At 34.9% G+C, this 18013-nt stretch overlaps 2 protein-coding genes and 1 pseudogene across 3 annotated transcripts; 1 reads left to right on the top strand and 2 right to left on the bottom strand.

The window, feature by feature from the left end:
* On the top strand, window positions 1939-8016 carry LOC109719284 (annotated as a pseudogene).
* Window positions 8427-12411, bottom strand: LOC109719742 (peptide chain release factor APG3, chloroplastic-like). 2 transcript variants are annotated; one of them, XM_020246545.1, is made up of 8 exons: window positions 12089-12204; window positions 11832-12002; window positions 11327-11478; window positions 11177-11229; window positions 10858-10915; window positions 9948-9995; window positions 9660-9743; window positions 8427-8794 (listed from the first exon to the last, which is right to left on the bottom strand). In XM_020246545.1, exons 4-8 carry the CDS (start codon window positions 11206-11208, stop codon window positions 8723-8725), a joined length of 294 nt encoding a protein of 97 aa, XP_020102134.1. In that variant the 5' UTR covers window positions 11209-11229; window positions 11327-11478; window positions 11832-12002; window positions 12089-12204; the 3' UTR covers window positions 8427-8722. The 2 variants fall into 2 exon arrangements, with proteins under 2 accessions (XP_020102134.1, XP_020102135.1); XM_020246546.1 differs by lacking the exons at window positions 8427-8794; window positions 9660-9743; window positions 9948-9995; window positions 10858-10915; window positions 12089-12204 and adding an exon at window positions 12324-12411 and having other exon boundaries at window positions 11207-11478; window positions 11832-11997.
* On the bottom strand, window positions 12565-16231 carry LOC109719741 (U4/U6.U5 tri-snRNP-associated protein 2-like). Its single transcript, XM_020246544.1, has 4 exons — window positions 15898-16231; window positions 14494-14738; window positions 13442-13526; window positions 12565-12603 (listed from the first exon to the last, which is right to left on the bottom strand). Exons 1-4 carry the CDS (start codon window positions 15976-15978, stop codon window positions 12580-12582), a joined length of 435 nt encoding a protein of 144 aa, XP_020102133.1. The 5' UTR covers window positions 15979-16231; the 3' UTR covers window positions 12565-12579.

Here is an 18013-nt window from a genome sequence, read left to right as displayed (position 1 = left end):
AAATCAGTATCGGATTCATAATTCGAATCCGAATAAGAATGACAAACCCGATAGATAGTGAAATCCCATTATCCAAACCCGTTAATTTTAATAATAATTAAAACTATTTATTATTATTTCTTATCGGATTAGGATACGAATAACATTAACCACAGTTTTCTATAAATAAATCCCCGTTCTATCCTTGAAGTTAAAAAAAAAAAAAAAAAAAAAAAAAAAAACACCACAGAATTAAGGCTTGGAGCGTTGGAACGTGGTGTTGATCGGCGTGAGTTTGCATTTTATTTTTTTTAATTCTCTCTCTCTCTTTTTCTTTTCTTTTTCTTTTTTTTTTTTATTTAACTTCAGATGCTCTCCATATGGTTTACTTCTTTTTCGCGTTGTATTCTGCGAGTGTTTTTTGTCGTTATGCTCTTTGTTAACGTTCTGGTCAAACTCATTACGTGCTGCACTCATGCGTCGAAATTGCTTTAGAAGTGTCGAAAAATACTAGAGAGGTGAGATGGGATGAACGAGGAGCGGAGGGGTTTTTAAAAAAAAGATAAAAAAAAAGATTTAAAATATTTTTTTAAAGAATAACAAATCTAAATATAAGAATAAGAATAACAAATCCAAATCCAAATCGTAATCCCACTTAAATAGTGAAAAAATCCCATTATCCTAACCCGTTAATTTTAATAATAATAATTAAAACCCGTTATTTATTGTTATTTTTTATCGGATTAGAATACGGATAATATTATCACAGTTTTCTATAAATAAATCCCCGTTCTATCGATGCATTAAAAAAATTTTAAAAAAAAACCACGGAATTAGGGCTCGGGGCGTTGGAACATGGTGTTGATCGAAGATCGTAAGTTTGCATTTTATTTTATTTTTTTAATTTTAATTCTCTCTCTCTTTCTCTTTTTTTTTTATTTTTTTTATATTTTTTTTTGTTCACTTTAGATACTTTTCATATGCATGATTTACTTCTTTTGTGAGTTATATGTTATGAGTGTTTTTTTTTTTTTTTGTTACACTCATCGCTAACGTTTCCGGTTAAACTCATTACGTGCCGTGCTTGTGCGTCGGAATTGCGTTGTAAGTGTCGATAAACAGATACGACACTCCTTACCCAAAAAAAAAAAAAAGAAAAAAAAAAGGAGACACTTTAAGGTTTAATCGTGAACGTTTTCGGTGTCTCCGACAACGAAAAAGTGATGATTCACGATGCGCGATCATTACCGTATTTTTTATTAGGATGAACTTTAATTCTTTACTTTGTCACCTTTTTACGCTTTTTAGTGCTTAGTTTATTAGAAAGAAAAAATAGTTTTTCATCACAGTTGTTTGGTTGAAAAAAAAAGAAAAAAAATTATTATATATTTTCTCCTATTCTCTATATATTATATATTATTAATAATTAATATATAAAAATTATCACAATATATTTATTATTATTATAATTTATATTTCTAAATAAATTAGATATATTAAAATCATATTATATAATAAATTGATCTAATAATAAATAAATAAATAAATATATATATATATATATATACATTTACACACACACACACACACACGAGATAGAGAGAGAGAGAGATGGGTGTGTGGTCCAGCATGGACCACACTCACGCGGTCCACGAGCTCTCACCCTAAGCTTGTGGACCACGATGCATTTACCGTGCGTGACCCGTGTTTTCCTCTCCAAGTTTTCGTTTTCGGTGGCAAAAAAAAATTTCGGAGGAAAATAAATTTTACGCGGAAAAAATTAGTTTTTCATTACGATTTTTTAGTTAAAAAAAAGAAAAAGTTATAAATAAAAAATTATTTTATATATATATATATATATATTTTATTTATATAATAAAAAATTATTATATAAATAAACAAAAAATTAGTTTTACGCCGCTTTTGATTTTGTGCTTGGACTTTGATTGTGTTGTAGGGATGGAGATTGAGACGGGGGATTTGCTCGAGATGGTCGTGATGGAATTGGAGGTGGGATGGGGCTTCGTAGAGGAAGGGATTAGGAAGGTCAAGAACATCTTACAAGGACGAGATGAAACCAATTTTAGCGCCAAGGCATACATAAATTTCTACTTGTATGGTTCTCTCTCTATCTTCTTAGTTTTTTTGGGTAAAATGTACGGAGATCACCTAAAACTTTAGCTTATTTGCAAATAAGAGTCTGAACTTTCAATTCTGGCAAAAGGACTCATTAAACTTTAGGTTAAACTTCAAATTGCGCCCCTCGCCCCCCTGAACATGTGTTTTAGTTCATTTTCACTTTACCACCCAGCGGTTTGAGAAATTTCATTTTACTCCCATGCAGTTTATCTTTTATTTTATCGAACAATTTTAGGCAAAGTGAAAAATATGCTAAACTGTATGGAGGGGCAAAGTGAGACTTTTTGAACCGCGGAGTGGCGAAGTGAAAACGAGCTAAACCACAAGGGGCAATTTGAAGTTTACCCCTAAAACTTTATAGGGACAGTCCACAATTTTAAAACTCTATAGAATTTAATATGAAACTATCCCTTTATTTTTAATTTTTGTAGGGTGCACAACTTTTTACATGTATCTGCTTTCTTTTCTTTAATGAAATTGTTTTTGAAACATTCTAACACCTTTAGTTTTTGGATTTTTTTTTTTTTTCAATGTTAACAACTATTCTGGTGGTATTGTTTTGGATCAGAACAGTTTACATGATGTGCTCGCAAAAAAGTCCTTATCGGTACGACGAGGACTTGTATGACAAGTATAAGTCGGTGTTCAATGACTACATCACTTCAGTGGTGAGTACTATTATTTATGACAGTAACAGATATGACAAGATTCAATGTATTCTTCCGTTAGTATTAATTTTTACCTGCTAATAGCATAATTCTTTGTAATACATAGATGAAAAGTACTTTGTCGAGTCCTTTTTTGCGTATTGTAAGTCGCGAAAAACTTCATGAACTGCAGGCGTTGCCTTCGTTGAGAGAGAAGCACGATGAATTCATGTTGAAGGAGCTACTTAAACAGTGGTCGAATCATCGACTTATGTTTCGCTGGCTCTCACGTTTTTTCGATCATCTCGAGCGTCACTACGTTAAGAAGTCGAAAAAGCCTAATCTTAGCGCCGTCGCTCTGACGTGTTTTCGCAATCTAGTATGTGACTGGCACGTAGAGTTATTTATTTTGCTTTTCTTCTCGAGAATTTGCTGGATTACGATACCATCCGCGTACTTAACACCCTTGTCTCACTCATTATTCTACACTTTCAAATGCATAATTTGGCATCATTGTTCAATTTCTTGTGAAAACTTAGTAAAAAGATAATCCTATGTGTTTGTTCAGTAATCGACGAATTCTTTTTTAACTATTTTTTATCTACTATTTCGAATGTAATAGCTATCCTATGTGTTTCTCTTTTCTCTGGTTTGCTTCAGGTTTATGAAGAGGTGAAGGGCAAAGCGAAAGATGCAGTGATCTCGTTGGTACGTAGCTGCACATCTTTCTAAACTTTTGACCGCATTAGTTTCTAAGCTTTTCGCGTTGCTAAGTGCTAACTATACAATTTGATATATAGATTGATCAAGAACGTGAAGGCGAACAAATCGACAAAGACTTAGTGAAGAATATCGTGGATATTTTTGTCGAGATTGGAGCGTCGGAGTTGGACTACTACACAGAAGATTTTGAAAAATTCTTCCTCAAGCATACTTCTGCATATTATTCTCGAAAGGCTTCAGAGTGGATTTTGGAGAAGTCGTGTTCGGATTACATGCGAAATGTACGTAATTCCTTTAATATGATGAATATACGAAAACTCTTGTTCGACGAGTAGACGTGAAATTACACGGATATTTTGTTGCTTGTTGTAGGCTGAGGAGTGCTTAAAGATCGAAAAGGAAAGAGTTGCTCATTACCTGCATTATTACAGCGGAGAGAAATTGTTGAAGGTATATATTTATCTCTCCGATTTTATTGGTTCGTGCTGAGAGGTCCTGACACTTTTTGTTACCAGAATCTTTGCGTTATTGATTCCATAATTTAGTTTTTCTCTCATTCTTGTGATGTCGACAGAAAGTACAACGTAAGTTACTGATTGAGCACGTGAGCCAGCTTTTGGAGAACGAATATTTCGGCTTCCGTGCATTGCTTCGCGACGAGAAGGTCAAATAGATAAAAAAAAAAAGGATTTTCTTTCTTTCTGTCTTTTCTTTTCTTTTCTTTTGTTATGGCGACGGAGATTGACGGTCATGTGTCTTGTTCTTTGTGTGTTAGGTGGACGATCTTTCGAGAATGTATAGGCTGTTCAGTAAGATCACTAATGTGCTAGAACAAGTTTCGGAGATGTTCAAGCAGGTTCGGACGCTTCGTCTTTGCTTACTTTGTACATTGTGCTCCTTTCTTTTTGTTTTGCTTGTTTTTCGCAGCTTCTAGAATGATCGCTTTTATGTAGCATGTCGTTGCGGAAGGTACTGCGCTGGTGAAGCAAGCGGAGAATTCTGCTAGCAATAAGCAGGTGAACATCACTTCTCTCATCTTATTATGTTATGCGGCAAGTTTTGAGTTTCACCTTAGTTTGTTCCGCTACGAGAAGCTAAAATTATGAGAAATTATAAATACATGAAAGTAGTTAAGTTGATGGTCATTGAGAACTTTTGATTATCTATCTGTTGGATTTAGTGACAACTCTTGAGGATTTTTAATCCGATTCTTTCGGTGTATATCTGAATTTTTTTTATTCTCTAATTGTAACAACGTCTCTGCAGGGGAATAAAAAGGACATTGTCGGTCTGCAAGAACAGGTTTGTCTTCTACACTTTTTTGTCTTTCCAAACTGATTGATTTGGCTACTAGCACTACTTGTTCTAACCAGTCGATTCTCAAATCGTAGAGCTTCGTTAGAAAAGTTATCGAGCTTCACGACAAGAACTTGGCCTATGTGAATGATTGCTTCCAGAATGACTCCCTTTTCCATAAGGTTAGTACTGCTCTTGTTTTCCAAATCTCGAGGGAAAAAAAGAGGATATTTTTCACCTTTTCCTCCCCTACATTAGGCGCTCAGAGAGGCGTGCGAGTTTTTCTGCAACAAGAACATCGTGGGGAGTTCGAGCGCGGAGTTGTTGGCTAGCTTTTGTGATAATGCGCTAAAGAATAGCGGAGGCGAGAAACTAAGTGGTGAAGCTATTGAAGAGATGCTCGAGACGGTACGTAAATCCCTCTCACTAGCTTTTCTCGTCACTCTTCTTGTGCACCTTAATCTGTCGCGCCCTACCCCATTGCACAGCGGAGACAATGCGGGTACGTGTACAGACCTGTCGAACGAAGAGTGTTTTCCCTCCCTATCAAAGGCATAAACAAAACCTGTACATTGAATTTCACCCAGGAAAAACAACATAACACAATTTTGAACCATTTCTCGATTTGTGCGTATCATCCTTGTGCAGGGCCAATGCTAATATTCTCCGTGTCGTTCCAATTTCATTGGATGTCTCTGTATCTTATACAACTCTTTAGTCTTGCTCATCTCATCTGAATAGTTATACTTCTCAGGTCGTAAAGTTGCTCGCTTTTATCCACGACAAGGACCTTTTTGCAGAGTTTTACAGGTAACTGATTTTATCTGTTGCAATGGCTTTTATACTCTTATTCTAGTGATATCACTTTCGTAGGCTTATCGACTTATTTATGTAAAATAATCTGTAGGAAGAAGCTCGCTAGGAGGTTGCTTTTCGACAGAAATGCTAGTGATGAGCATGAAAGGAGTTTTCTCGCGAAGTTGAAGTAGCAGTGCGGAGGGCAACTCACTTCAAAAATGGAGGGAATGGTTACTGATATTACACTCGCGAGAGAAAACCAAGCGATCTTTGAGGAGTATTTAGATTCTGACCCTCATGTGGATCTCGATCTAGGTTTCACGGTGACAGTTTTGACAGCCGGAATCTGGCCTACTTACAAATCCTTTGACGTCAGCCTTCCTGCCGAGATGGTAACCGATTTCATTCTTCCTCTAGGGCTATTTTTGTGCTCGTATTATTTGGCTAAATTGTTTGAATTTTCTTTCCTTTTCCAGCTGAAGTGCGTTGGGGTTTTCAAAGAGTTTTACGCAATGAAAACCAAGCGCAGGAAGCTTACATGGATATTCTCGTTAGGCACCTGCATTGTCAACGGCAACTTCGAGCCCAAAACTATGGAGCTGATTGTCACAACCTATCAGGTTTTTGTTTTCTGTTCGCTTTAGTACAATTTGATCACAACATTATGTAAAGTAGTATAAAAGCCAAAAAGCGTTTGCTGTCAAATTTTGTAGTGACAGACTGACAGTCTTTCTTGTTTGACAGGCTGCTCTTTTGCTGCTATTAAATGCCGCGGATAGATTGAGTTATTCGGATATTGTGGAGCAGCTGCAATTGTCGGAGAACGATGTTGTCAGGTTGCTGCATTCCCTTTCCTGCGCGAGATACAAGATTCTCACAAAAGAGCCGAATACCAAATCCATCTCTCCGACTGATGTTTTTGAGTTCAATTTGAAGTTCACCGACAAGATGAGAAGAATCAAGGTATAATCTTCTACTTGCATTTTTAAAAAACACCTCTCCAAGATGCTGCACAATTGCTTCATTTCTTTCTGTCTGTGCACAACTTTTCCACAAATTGCCTCAGGGGTATTTCAGTCAATTCAAGAAAAAAAATGGTTTTTTGCATACTTACCCATTCAGTAAGAACATTGCATTGATAACCGTGCGAGCTTTGTATTTGTGCGCATGTTCCTGAATACCTTGTTTATTTGCGCGTGTGCCACGTTCATGGTATCTACGGGAGAAAAAAAATTAGCGATATCAGTGGAAGTTTTTCATGTCGATTTTCGTTGGCATACGCGCAACTTAGCAAGACTTTTGGGGGTATTTTGGTGACTCGCATATTTGCTGGTGTATATATGCAAACAACCCAAGAAAATTTAGCCCACAGAATGTAATGAAGGAAAAAAAAATTAGAGAAAAACCATCCATCTGTTGTCCTCGTATAGTGTGTCATGTATACATTAATATGACTTATTTGGGTTACAGATACCTCTCCCCCTATTAGAGGAGAAGAAGAAAATAATCGAAGATGTCGACAAGGACAGAAGATTTTCTATCGATGCCGCAATCGTGCGTATCATGAAGAGCCGTAAAGTTTTAGGCCATCAACAGCTGGTAACGGAATGCATCGAACAGCTCAGTCACATGTTCAAGGTACTTCTCTTTTCTCCGAACTTCTTAATGATCATGTTCATGCTTTTATTCCTTCTTAGTGACTTTTACTTGTTGGCATGATACAATTTAGTTAAACCGACAGAACCAACATTCTGAAACCCTCAATTTTTGCTAATAATGGCCGAAATATGTAACTGCAAGTTAATATGAGCCTAACTAGAGCCAGGATTTATGATTTATAAAATTTTTATCATTAATCACTTGGTTTATTTGGTTGTAATAATCGGAATTATATAATGCTAGTACTCTCTAATATCTATATTAGGGATCAGTAGAAACTTATATATCTCTTATATACGACAAATTAGCATATTGTCCGACATAAATAGTGAAAAGAAGGTAAAAAAAATTACAAATTCGAAACACCGGTGATAAGTTGATTGGTTCAGTAGGAGATGGGGATGCATCACCGTAAGATTTGGTTTCTGAGAGAATTAAAAGAATCACAAGTTCCATTTACAAGGCTATGCTAAACCAAAATTTGCGATAGATATTACTGTGTTTGAGGTTGTATTTCGCACAATGTTATGTTGCATTTTATTTTCGTAGTATTCTTTTACCGAGAGAGACATCTTTTATTGTGTTTGCGATTCATAGCCGGACTTGAAGGTGATAAAGAAGCGGATCGAGGATCTCATCACGAGAGAGTATTTGGAGAGAGATGACGATAACCCTAGCTTGTTCAGATACTTGGCTTGATCGGCGGCTCTCTCTCCTTTCTTTGAAACAAAAGTTTCTGAAGTTTTGTTCTGACGGCAAATCTGACAGCACAAGAACGGCGGTTCTGTTTCCTTTCTTTGAAACAAAAGTTTCTAAAGTTTTGTTCTGACGGCGAATCTGACGGCATAAGAACGAGATACTGTTACATCTTTCGAGGTTTATATGCCTTTCTGAGGGCGGCGATTTTCTCTTTAATGTAGATTTTAACTTTGTGTAAAATTTGATACATCTCATTTTATAGGTTGATTAAGATGAAACTCTGACGACGAGATGTTTCATTAAATTTTGCGACATACTTATATATTTTTACTTATAAATAATATTCAATGGAATTTTAACACAGTTATGTTACAGAAGAGCCATCAAATGATTAAAACCAAACGAAACGAGAGACTACGTAGCAAAGCAAAAACTTTTAAAAGTTGATCATCTGAAACGGCCATAGTTAACGTAAATAACGACATCTTCGTGTATGTTCGGCAACTTGGTCATTAGCAAAAGACAATGTATTTCTCAATCAAAATTTCAGCTTAAAATTACAATAGCCACTACAAATGAGTAACTGTTCAAGTCTGTGAACAGAAACAAGTGATTTCCTGTCAACAAGAGCGCCAATAATCTCCGAGAATCATTGCTTCAGGAATCAACTTCCGAGAGGTTAGGATATGGATTGGCGAGATCAGGCCGCTTTGATCAAGTTTCTTGAGAACCCGGAATCAGAGGCTCGCTATCAGCGAGAATCGGATAGATAAACTATTTGATCAAGTAGCTGTCCAACCAACCGACTCGGCCATTTCCTCCAGCAGTTCCTTCTGCTCCATGGCTGCACATCCCTGCAGGAAAAGCATATTTAGGGGAATGAAAACTCCGAACTCAAATTCGTCGAGCATATTTTGTTCTTTTGGGGAAATACTACCCCAAAAAACTTTCTCCCTGGAGTATCACATACACTCGAATCGTGACATGTTTAGATTTTGGGGAATGAAACTTCTCTACCTCCTCACCTTCCCCCAAGCCTATGTCTCTCTGTTTACTTATTCTAAATTTGCACATTTTGGCACTTTGGACCGATTCTTTTACACCTAAACAATTAATAAAGGAAAACCTATATTTTTTATATTCAACACTCTTCATTATGTTTGGACTTGAAATTTTTTGATAGAGCCAAGACATGGAGTTAAGCTAAATAAGAGGAAATTAAATAACACCAGAAGCCCGGCAGGACTCAAACTCAGGATTTTCTACTCTAATACCATGTTAAGTTTTATGAAATAACCATTGTTCTCCAAAAACTTGAGATGGTATAAAGCGATGTTTTTATATTTTCTTTCATATTCCACAATATGCGAAAAGGTTGTGTTAATCAATTTCCTCATTTGAGAAGTTACAACTCATCAAGCAAAAATCTAGAAAATTACATGCATGCTGATACTCATTTCTCCACCCTTAAGGCTTTGTATAGCAAGCCCAAACCACCAAAGACCAGAGGTTTTGACATTTTAATAATGCAACTCATTTTGGTAACCTTTTTTATATATTTACCAAGCATGTTACAACTAGGATGAAGCCCTACTATCATATTGGTCGATTATATCAATGTTTCTCTGTATTCAGCTCTGTTTGGGGCTAACATTCTTTGTCAAACTAAGCTATACCTTAACATCTGAAAAAAGAAAGGCATTCCTTGCGAAGGCATACCTGAACCGCTGTCTCAATATCTCCTGAAAGGAAGGATGTAAGCTCAAAATTCATCTTCAATCTGTGGTCAGTTACTCTGTTGTCCTACAAAACCATATACAAGTTTTAGTAAGTTTCTGAAGATTAAAAATCCCAGCTCCTATGATTAATAAAGAATAAGGTCCCTGCCAAAGAAAATTTAATATTAACTACTTGAAATGCGCAGCTAGTCTTATCCTCATGCATGTAATGGGAAATCATGTAATATTAGCTCATGAGTCTAGAAGTGATAGAAAAATTATTTCTGACCTTGTAATTGTATGTCCTTATCTTTTCTGCACGAACACCAGTACCGACCTACAAATTTACAACAAACATTTTAACGTCACAGATATGTCGGAGATATAGCTGAACATATATGGAGAAGACTTTATTTAACAGAAATAATTACTGCATGCATAAACCACAAAAAAATTGGAAACTGAAATTTTAGAATCAAGCATACAAAGGATTCATTTGTTACAGCAACGGCTCTTAAGTCACCTGATTAGGTTAAAATATTCACAATAAACTTTACTGAGGATGCCAGAAGATAGCTTATGAGAAAGCCAATAAAGAAAGTGGCTATATCTAAATCAGGAAACTAAACTAGTAGGCCTCATTAGGTTACAGTACATTGGTTAGTGATTTTTCTTTTTCCCCATTATTATTATTATTTTTTTTTAAGCCTCATTTTGTTAACGGTTAGTGATGCCCTTTTTTTTAAAATTTAAGATTCTATTCATTGGAATACATTGGCGGACGACATGTTGCTTGCAATCTATACATCCATTGGATTTGTTTGACAACAAAAACAAATATTTAATACTAACTTCTTTTTTGCTTTAAAAAAAAAAAAAAAAAAAAAAAAACTACCAAGTTTGCAAGCTCACGACAATAATAAGAACAGAGAAGTTAAGGAAAACAAAATCGCAACCAAAAAGTAAATTTTTTCGCTTTAATGGCAAACAAACACCATATATGAACGGATTGCAACCAATCAATCATACACTAGTGCATTCAATTGTATACAATTTGGTTTTTGAAAAAAAAAAACATAAAAGTAAGCATAACCCAACGAGGCTTTGGTAGGCAATGTAAACAACCTGCTAATCCTAATTAAAATAAGGCAAGTTGCCATTTAAGAGGTGGAAAATTTGTAAAGATTCTAATTTCAAACCTGTAATTTCCTCTGGTTTCTTAATGATTCTTGTTGCTCCCTCACTTTAATCTCATACCTGCAACGTTTATCATAGAGAATACATCACAAATAGAATTCTTTAAGACAAAAGACTAACAGAGGGATAGGATTTTTTTCAAGTTTCGTCACCTGCCTCTTTACAAGGACAAACATGCACTTCTTATTAGTGATAGTGTGGAATGCAAGGAAGTAACAGATTCAAGCCTAAGTAGGAAGCACAGTATTCTTTGGAGCCATTATTTCAATTGATGGATGGTGTAATAACTATAACAATAGAATTCCACTCGCTTTCTCTTACCTCGTATAAACTGATAATTGTTGGGGTACCATTATCACCTGGAGCTATTTATCCTGAAACAGTTGTAATATTTTTTTCGATAATGGTCACAGTTTGATCAAATCATATAATTTCACTTCTAACCCATCAGTCAGATAAAGGGTGAAATACCAAAGAATAATGGCACTCTAGACACTTCTGCCACGACATTCACATTTGTTGCTCCACCCTCTGAAACAGCTACGCGGTTCTCCGCTTCACCATTCTCTTTCTTTTCCAGAAGAGGTCATTTTATGGATCTCCTTAACAGCTTCAAGTTCCCCCTGCCACAATCCTTCTGTCATACGTATGATACAAGACGACACTGAACCCAAAAAAAAGAGTTTTTTTTTTTTACATGTATGTCCTCGCAAAATTTGAATTTTTCCTATTTTCCCTTCACAGTCATTTTTGCTACCCTTGTACTTACTAAAGTACTGCTTAAAAACATTTTCCAACACTAAGCCAACTCTCTCCAATGAATTGGAGATGACATTTTTGCAAGAAAATGCACTTTCAAGAAGTATATGAGAAAATTCAGATTATATGGGAGATAAATATGTAAATAGGAAATTTTGTAGGATATATACATAATAACCCCAGGAAAAAAAGAGAGAAAAAGTTGTGCAACCAAAACCTGATAGAAGTCATGTATAATGCTCCTATTTTCCTTCTTCGAGCTCCTTAATTTTGCATGCAGTGTATTCAAAAGCCAGGACACAACCTCCACAGGATCGGACTGTGCACCAATTTGAAACCTCTTATCACTGGCCTTCATAACTGCCTGCAGGAACTCATGTGGACTGACCTGAAGACGGACAGAGTTACGGCCAAAAGAAAAGAATCTGTTGCATGTCTCGAAATGCCCACTTGGCAGCCAGGATTGGATTGTACCTGTATAAAATGATAGAGCGATGTTGGTGCGAAGATATAGCAACTTGGAGGCAGTTGGAAGTGGCGAAAAACTCCTGCTGTACATCACTGGACTCCCCACCTATTGCGACCCTCTGAGACCTCCAAGTCAGTGAACCCTCTGTCCAACATCAAATGCTCTTCTTATCCTATCTAATCCAATCCTGGGCACCAAACGTGACTTTTAGGTAGTTAACTAAAAGCTGGAAAAATCAACCTGCCTCTTGAAGTTCCTTGCATGCCTAATCTTGCGAGTCAGTTCTCCAAAATGATGATCGAGGGGGGACTTGCTATGTTGATAGGGAGTGACTCTTATTAAGGATTGTATTGTGACATTAACAAAATCAGTCTCCTTAATGTTATTAAGACCACCTGAAATTTTTTTAAAAAAGAACAAGATAAAGAAAAGATTACTATTGAACTATCCCAGGATTGACATAAAGAATATTCTGCCTGGATTGTTTCAATACAAATCAACTGTCCCTGGAGTTGAACAACTGAAAACATGACGCAATCATTCAGAAATATATATATATATTGGTTCCAATTTCTATGAATTCTATTACAAGTAGCACAGATGCAGAATTTATAATTTCTTCATGGGTTTCTATGAATTGCGATATAAGCGGTACTCTTGTATTTGCTTCAAATATTATCATCTCATGTCAGCATCAGTAAATAGACATATAGATAAAGGCTGTTTTTGCTTTCTAATTAACTAATCCATGTAAATAATCAAGATAACAACCTAAACATAATAACCCCCCCAAAAAAAGTGATGTAACTACATTTTAGCAAGAGCAAAGTTAGTGCTCAGCCTCCCTTTAAACCAGTTGTCAAGTCATCAACTCTCATTAAATTGATAAGAAATTCATTTGTGATTGTTAAAAAATTCTTGGCACAATAAAATAGAGACAAATTATCAGCCATCAATAATTCCACAAACATGCAAGAGGTCTAGAGTCTAGACGAAGACGAAGAAAAACTATATATTTAGTTTTGACGTTGAATTTTCCTTCATTGATTGAAGGGGGGAAAAAAAGAAGAAAGGCAACAGTAAGCAAAATACCATTCAGCATATATTTCTGCTGTATGCTTTTTACCTCATAATCTGACCTAGAAGTAATGGACTACTATTTTAAGCATACCATGGCATCGAATTATCATTTACACTATTTTCAGCATACCATGGCATCGAATATCATTTGCAAACTTTCACAAGTATGCATAACCACAAGTATTGATATTTCTCTCCGAAATGACTTTACGTTTCTTTCTTTCTATGAGTATTTATGTGTGCGGGGAGAAATTTGCACAAAATGCATGGAAATTTACCATTCCAGGGAGATAATTGGAGCCGTCAAGTGCTCTTGACCATTGCCTATTTTCATCAAGATGTAGGACTTGCTCTCTAGAGAATCTACACATGAAAGTAAAATAATTTAGTAACCAGAATAGATTAAAATTCTAATGAAAATGGAAATGATGCGTAAACAAGATAGATAGCAGAAAAACACAAGCATATATTAAAAACTAAAAGAATATATGTTTGCAAACAGCTATATTAAAGGGGAAAGAAGTATATTCCGCATGCTACTTTGACAAGCTTTGAGAGATTAACAATGCTCAAACCATAAATATTTGAAATCATAAGTTTAATATCAGGAAGAAAAGTATTCATTTGAAAATGAAGACAAAGAAGAGCACTTATTATTAGAAGTGGATTTAGTAGATTTAGTTGACTTCATATAAAGCTTTCCTTGTAAGTGGATTTAGTAGATTTAGTGACTTCATATAAAGCTTTCCTTGTAATAACAAATCCTGCACCTTTTCTTTTTATTTCTTTGTCTAATCGCTAGAATCCATTCATCTAATGAGAAGCAGAAGATTAACATTTTCACAATCTTAATCTAAAAAAAAAAGTACTAAAAGCAGCATGCCTACAAGAGAGCAAGTTTTTCTACTTACCGCCTACTGGAAAAAATTTGCCTCTTCAATATCAATGAAAAGCACATACTTACTGCCTATTGAAAAAAATTGCCTCTTCAATATCAATGAAAAGCACATACAAAAAAGAGTGACGACACTTTTAATCTTCTACTAACAGCTCAATTTAGGGATGTAAGAATTCCTCTTCCTACCCACTTTTCCTTCCAATTTTGCAATAGGAAAAGAAACTAAACTTGAGCATCTACATATAAATTCGACAACATGGAAAAAGTTCATCTCAATCCAGTTATATCAATTTAGATCTAAACCTAGAAATAGTAATAAACTAGAAGGAACACATTAAACAAGGATTTGAATATTTGACCAGCAAGGAATACATGATATAGCTAATCATACAAGTAATACTGCTAAAAGCATGAAGTAACCAGCTGCAATACCTTGGGTTAAGAACGTGTCGGATATCATGTAATGATGGATCATTTATCTCGCATCCATCAGCAGGACAATAGACTTTCTCGGTCTCGAGATTAATATAAACATGGTGGCCTGCTTCAAGGCTATGTGTATATGCATGAGACTTGAGACCTCTTCCTTGGTAGTACTTCCCACAAACTAAGCATGCATATACGTTCAAATTTGGCAGAGAGATAGAGCAAAATTTCTCAAAATCAAAGTTCAAGACCTGCAAAAGAATGAACAAATAATATGAGACAAACCAGCAAGAGAACTCTCCAAGTAGCCCACAAACTACTTATTTATTATTAAATTGCAGGAAGACAGTTCATTATTTCTATCTGTTGTATATTTCCAGGAATCAAATAGCGGCATTCAACAATAATATGAATAGAAAATGGCATAAATAATAACAGTCATTATCATGACAAAGATGGTGAAAAGATGATTACTTAAATGCCCACCCACTGCGACTCTATATAAGAGTTAAAACACGTTATTTTAGGAACATGCCAGTTCTCATAGTTCAAATCCCCTTCTTGACAGTAAAAACCAAAAGACTACTAATCAAAATGCTTTCCTTCTATTGTCCTCAAATAGAAGTTATGATTTATAGCTTGTCATCACATGTTGCTCATTTTGTTGAAAGCGTTAACATTAATATTATGAAACAAAAGACAAAATGAGTAGAGGGAAGCAGAGAAACTATGCAAGATATCAATGTTGAAGCACTAAGAAGGCTCAGGCGGCTAGACGGTCCAAAGAAACGCATTCTATGATACAAACCCGTTTCTGGGCTTGAGACTCTTCGATGGGCCCCAGAAATGGACTTGAAATCCACAAATAGCATATAAAACGACCATTCTTCTCTAAAAGCCTAAGGGGGCGATTGGTTTAATGTAGTTGCAGTTCGGCTGAAAATCAACTTCGACGATAGTAAAAATATTGATCTTCCCAACAACTAGCACAATGCCGGGATATTCAGACGATTTCAAAGAGAAATTGTTCCTGAAAATTTAAGCTAATGATTAGCTACCGGATCTTCTCTATGTCTTCATGATGGACGACAAAACTAATATCTCGACTCGTAGGAAATTTGCTTTTTAAGGCCAAATCAAAAACTCCGTTAATCCAAATGCTCCCTAACCCTAAGTCACTAGAAAATGGTGTATGAATATTTTTAGACTCAACACATTCCATGTTCTTTATTGGAAACAATAATATGAGCAGCTCTCTTCGCAGATTAGCTTGATAGAAGCTCCGGACGAGTAGATTCAAAAAAGCATTTCTTTAGCAGGTTTCAAGATGGATTCTGGGCCCAAAACCAAGAGCATCAACTCTAAAGCTTCTGCTTCCAGATGTAGAGAGGGAGAGAGAGAGAGTATAACCTGGCGATCAACATTGTCTAGGTAAGGGCAATCCCTCTCCCTCTCCCTCTCCCTCTCCCTCTCCCTCTTCTTCATCCTCATCACCCTTGTAACCCGCAAGCCCTAGAAGCGACCCCCTGTTCCCGTTCTCCGCCTCTCCCCCTTCACCTCCGCCGCCGCCGCCGCCGCCGCCGCCGCCGCCGTCCTCGTCCTGACCGGAGATCCGCTGCCTCTTCGGCTCCGATACGAGAGTCGATTCGTCCTCCGCAGGGGAGGATTCCTCTTCCTTGGGGCCTCCTCCATGGCTTGGGGGAGCGAGATCGCTTCGGATAAACCCTAGAGAGGTGGGAAGAGGAGCGGAGCGGGAAAAAACAAGATAAAAAAAAAAAAAGATTTAAAATATTTTGAAGATTCTAATAAATTAAGAAATAAAAGTTCTAGATACGTACAGAATAATAAGATAAGCCAAATCCAAATATAAATATAAGGATAATAACAAATTCGAATCCTAATCCCACACTTAAATAGTAAAATCCCATTATCTAAACCCATTATTAATTTTAATAATAATACTTAAAATTATTTTATTATTTCTCATCGGATTAGGATACGAATAACATTTTTATTTTTATTTTTATTATTATTATTATTTCTTATCGGATTAGGATACGAATAATATTAATCACAGTTTTCTATAAATAAATCTTCTCTTTATTCATGCATTAAGAAAAAAAAAAAAAACACCACGGAATTAGGGCTTGGAGCGTTGGAACATGGTGTCGAACGAAGATCGTGAGTTCGCATTTTATTTTTTCTTTTAATTCTTTTTTTTTTAACTTTAGATATTTTTTTTTTTTCATATGGTTTTTTTTTTTTTTTTTTTTTTTTTTTTTTTTTTTTTTTTTTTTTTTGGTTATTCTTTTCACTAAACCCTAGCTTCGGATAAACCCTAGCTTCGAGTGGGTTAGAGAGGGGAGGAGATGGGAGGGAAGGGGAGGAGTGGAGGGAAAATAAAAAAATAAAAAAAATAAAATAAAATGTTTTCAAGATTCTAAAGAAAAAAATAACGTTTAATAATATGAAAAAAAAAAAAAAAACTAATATCAGTATCGGATTCATAATTCGAATCCAACTAAGAATAACAAACCAGAATCGTAATCCGACTTAAATAGTAAAATCCCATTATCCAAACCCGTTAATTTTAATAATAATTAAAATTATTTTATTATTATTTCTTATGGGATTAGGATACAAATAACATTAACCACCGTTTTCTATAAATAAATCCCCGTTTTATCGATGCATTAAAAAAATTTTAAAAAAAAACCACGGAATTAGGGCTCGGGGCGTTGGAACATGGTGTTGATCGAAGATTGTGAGTTTGCATTTTATTTTTTCTTTTCTTTTCTTTTCTTTTTTTTTAACTTGAAATAATTTTCATATGGTTTACTTCTTTTTGCGCTATATTCTATGAGTGTTTTTTTCTTTTTTTTTTGAGTTACACTTTTCGTTAATGTTCCGATTAACTTGTTACCTGCCGTGCTCGTGCGTCGAAATTGCGTTATAAGTGTCGATAAACAGATACGACACTCCTTACCAAAAAAAAAAAAAAACGAGACACTTTAAGGTTTAATCGTGAACGTGTTCGGTGAGTCTCCGACAACGAAAAGGTGATGATTCACGACGCGCAATCATTACCGTATTTTTCATTAGGATGAACTTTAATTTTTTACTTTGTCACTCTTTTATGCTTTTTAGTGTTTGGTTTATAGAAAAGAAAAAATAATTTTTTTATCACGGTTGTTTGGTTGAAAAAAAAAAAATAAGAAAAAGATAAATAAAAAAAACTATTATATATTTTCTCCTATTCTATATATTATATATCATTAATATATAATAATTATCACAATATATTTATTATTATTATAATTTATATTTTTAAATAAATTAGATATATCAAAATCATATTATATAATAAATTGATATAATAAGTATATAATATAATATATATCCTAGTATTTATAAAACACTATATTAATTATAAAATAAAAATATAAAAAATATATATTTTATAAAATATATATATTTTATAAAATATATATATTTTATTATTATTATTATTATTATTATTATTATT

Source organism: Ananas comosus, linkage group 13 (genome assembly GCF_001540865.1).
Source record: "Ananas comosus cultivar F153 linkage group 13, ASM154086v1, whole genome shotgun sequence".
NCBI lineage: Eukaryota > Viridiplantae > Streptophyta > Magnoliopsida > Poales > Bromeliaceae > Ananas > Ananas comosus.
This window is presented reverse-complemented; position numbering and strand designations above follow the sequence as displayed.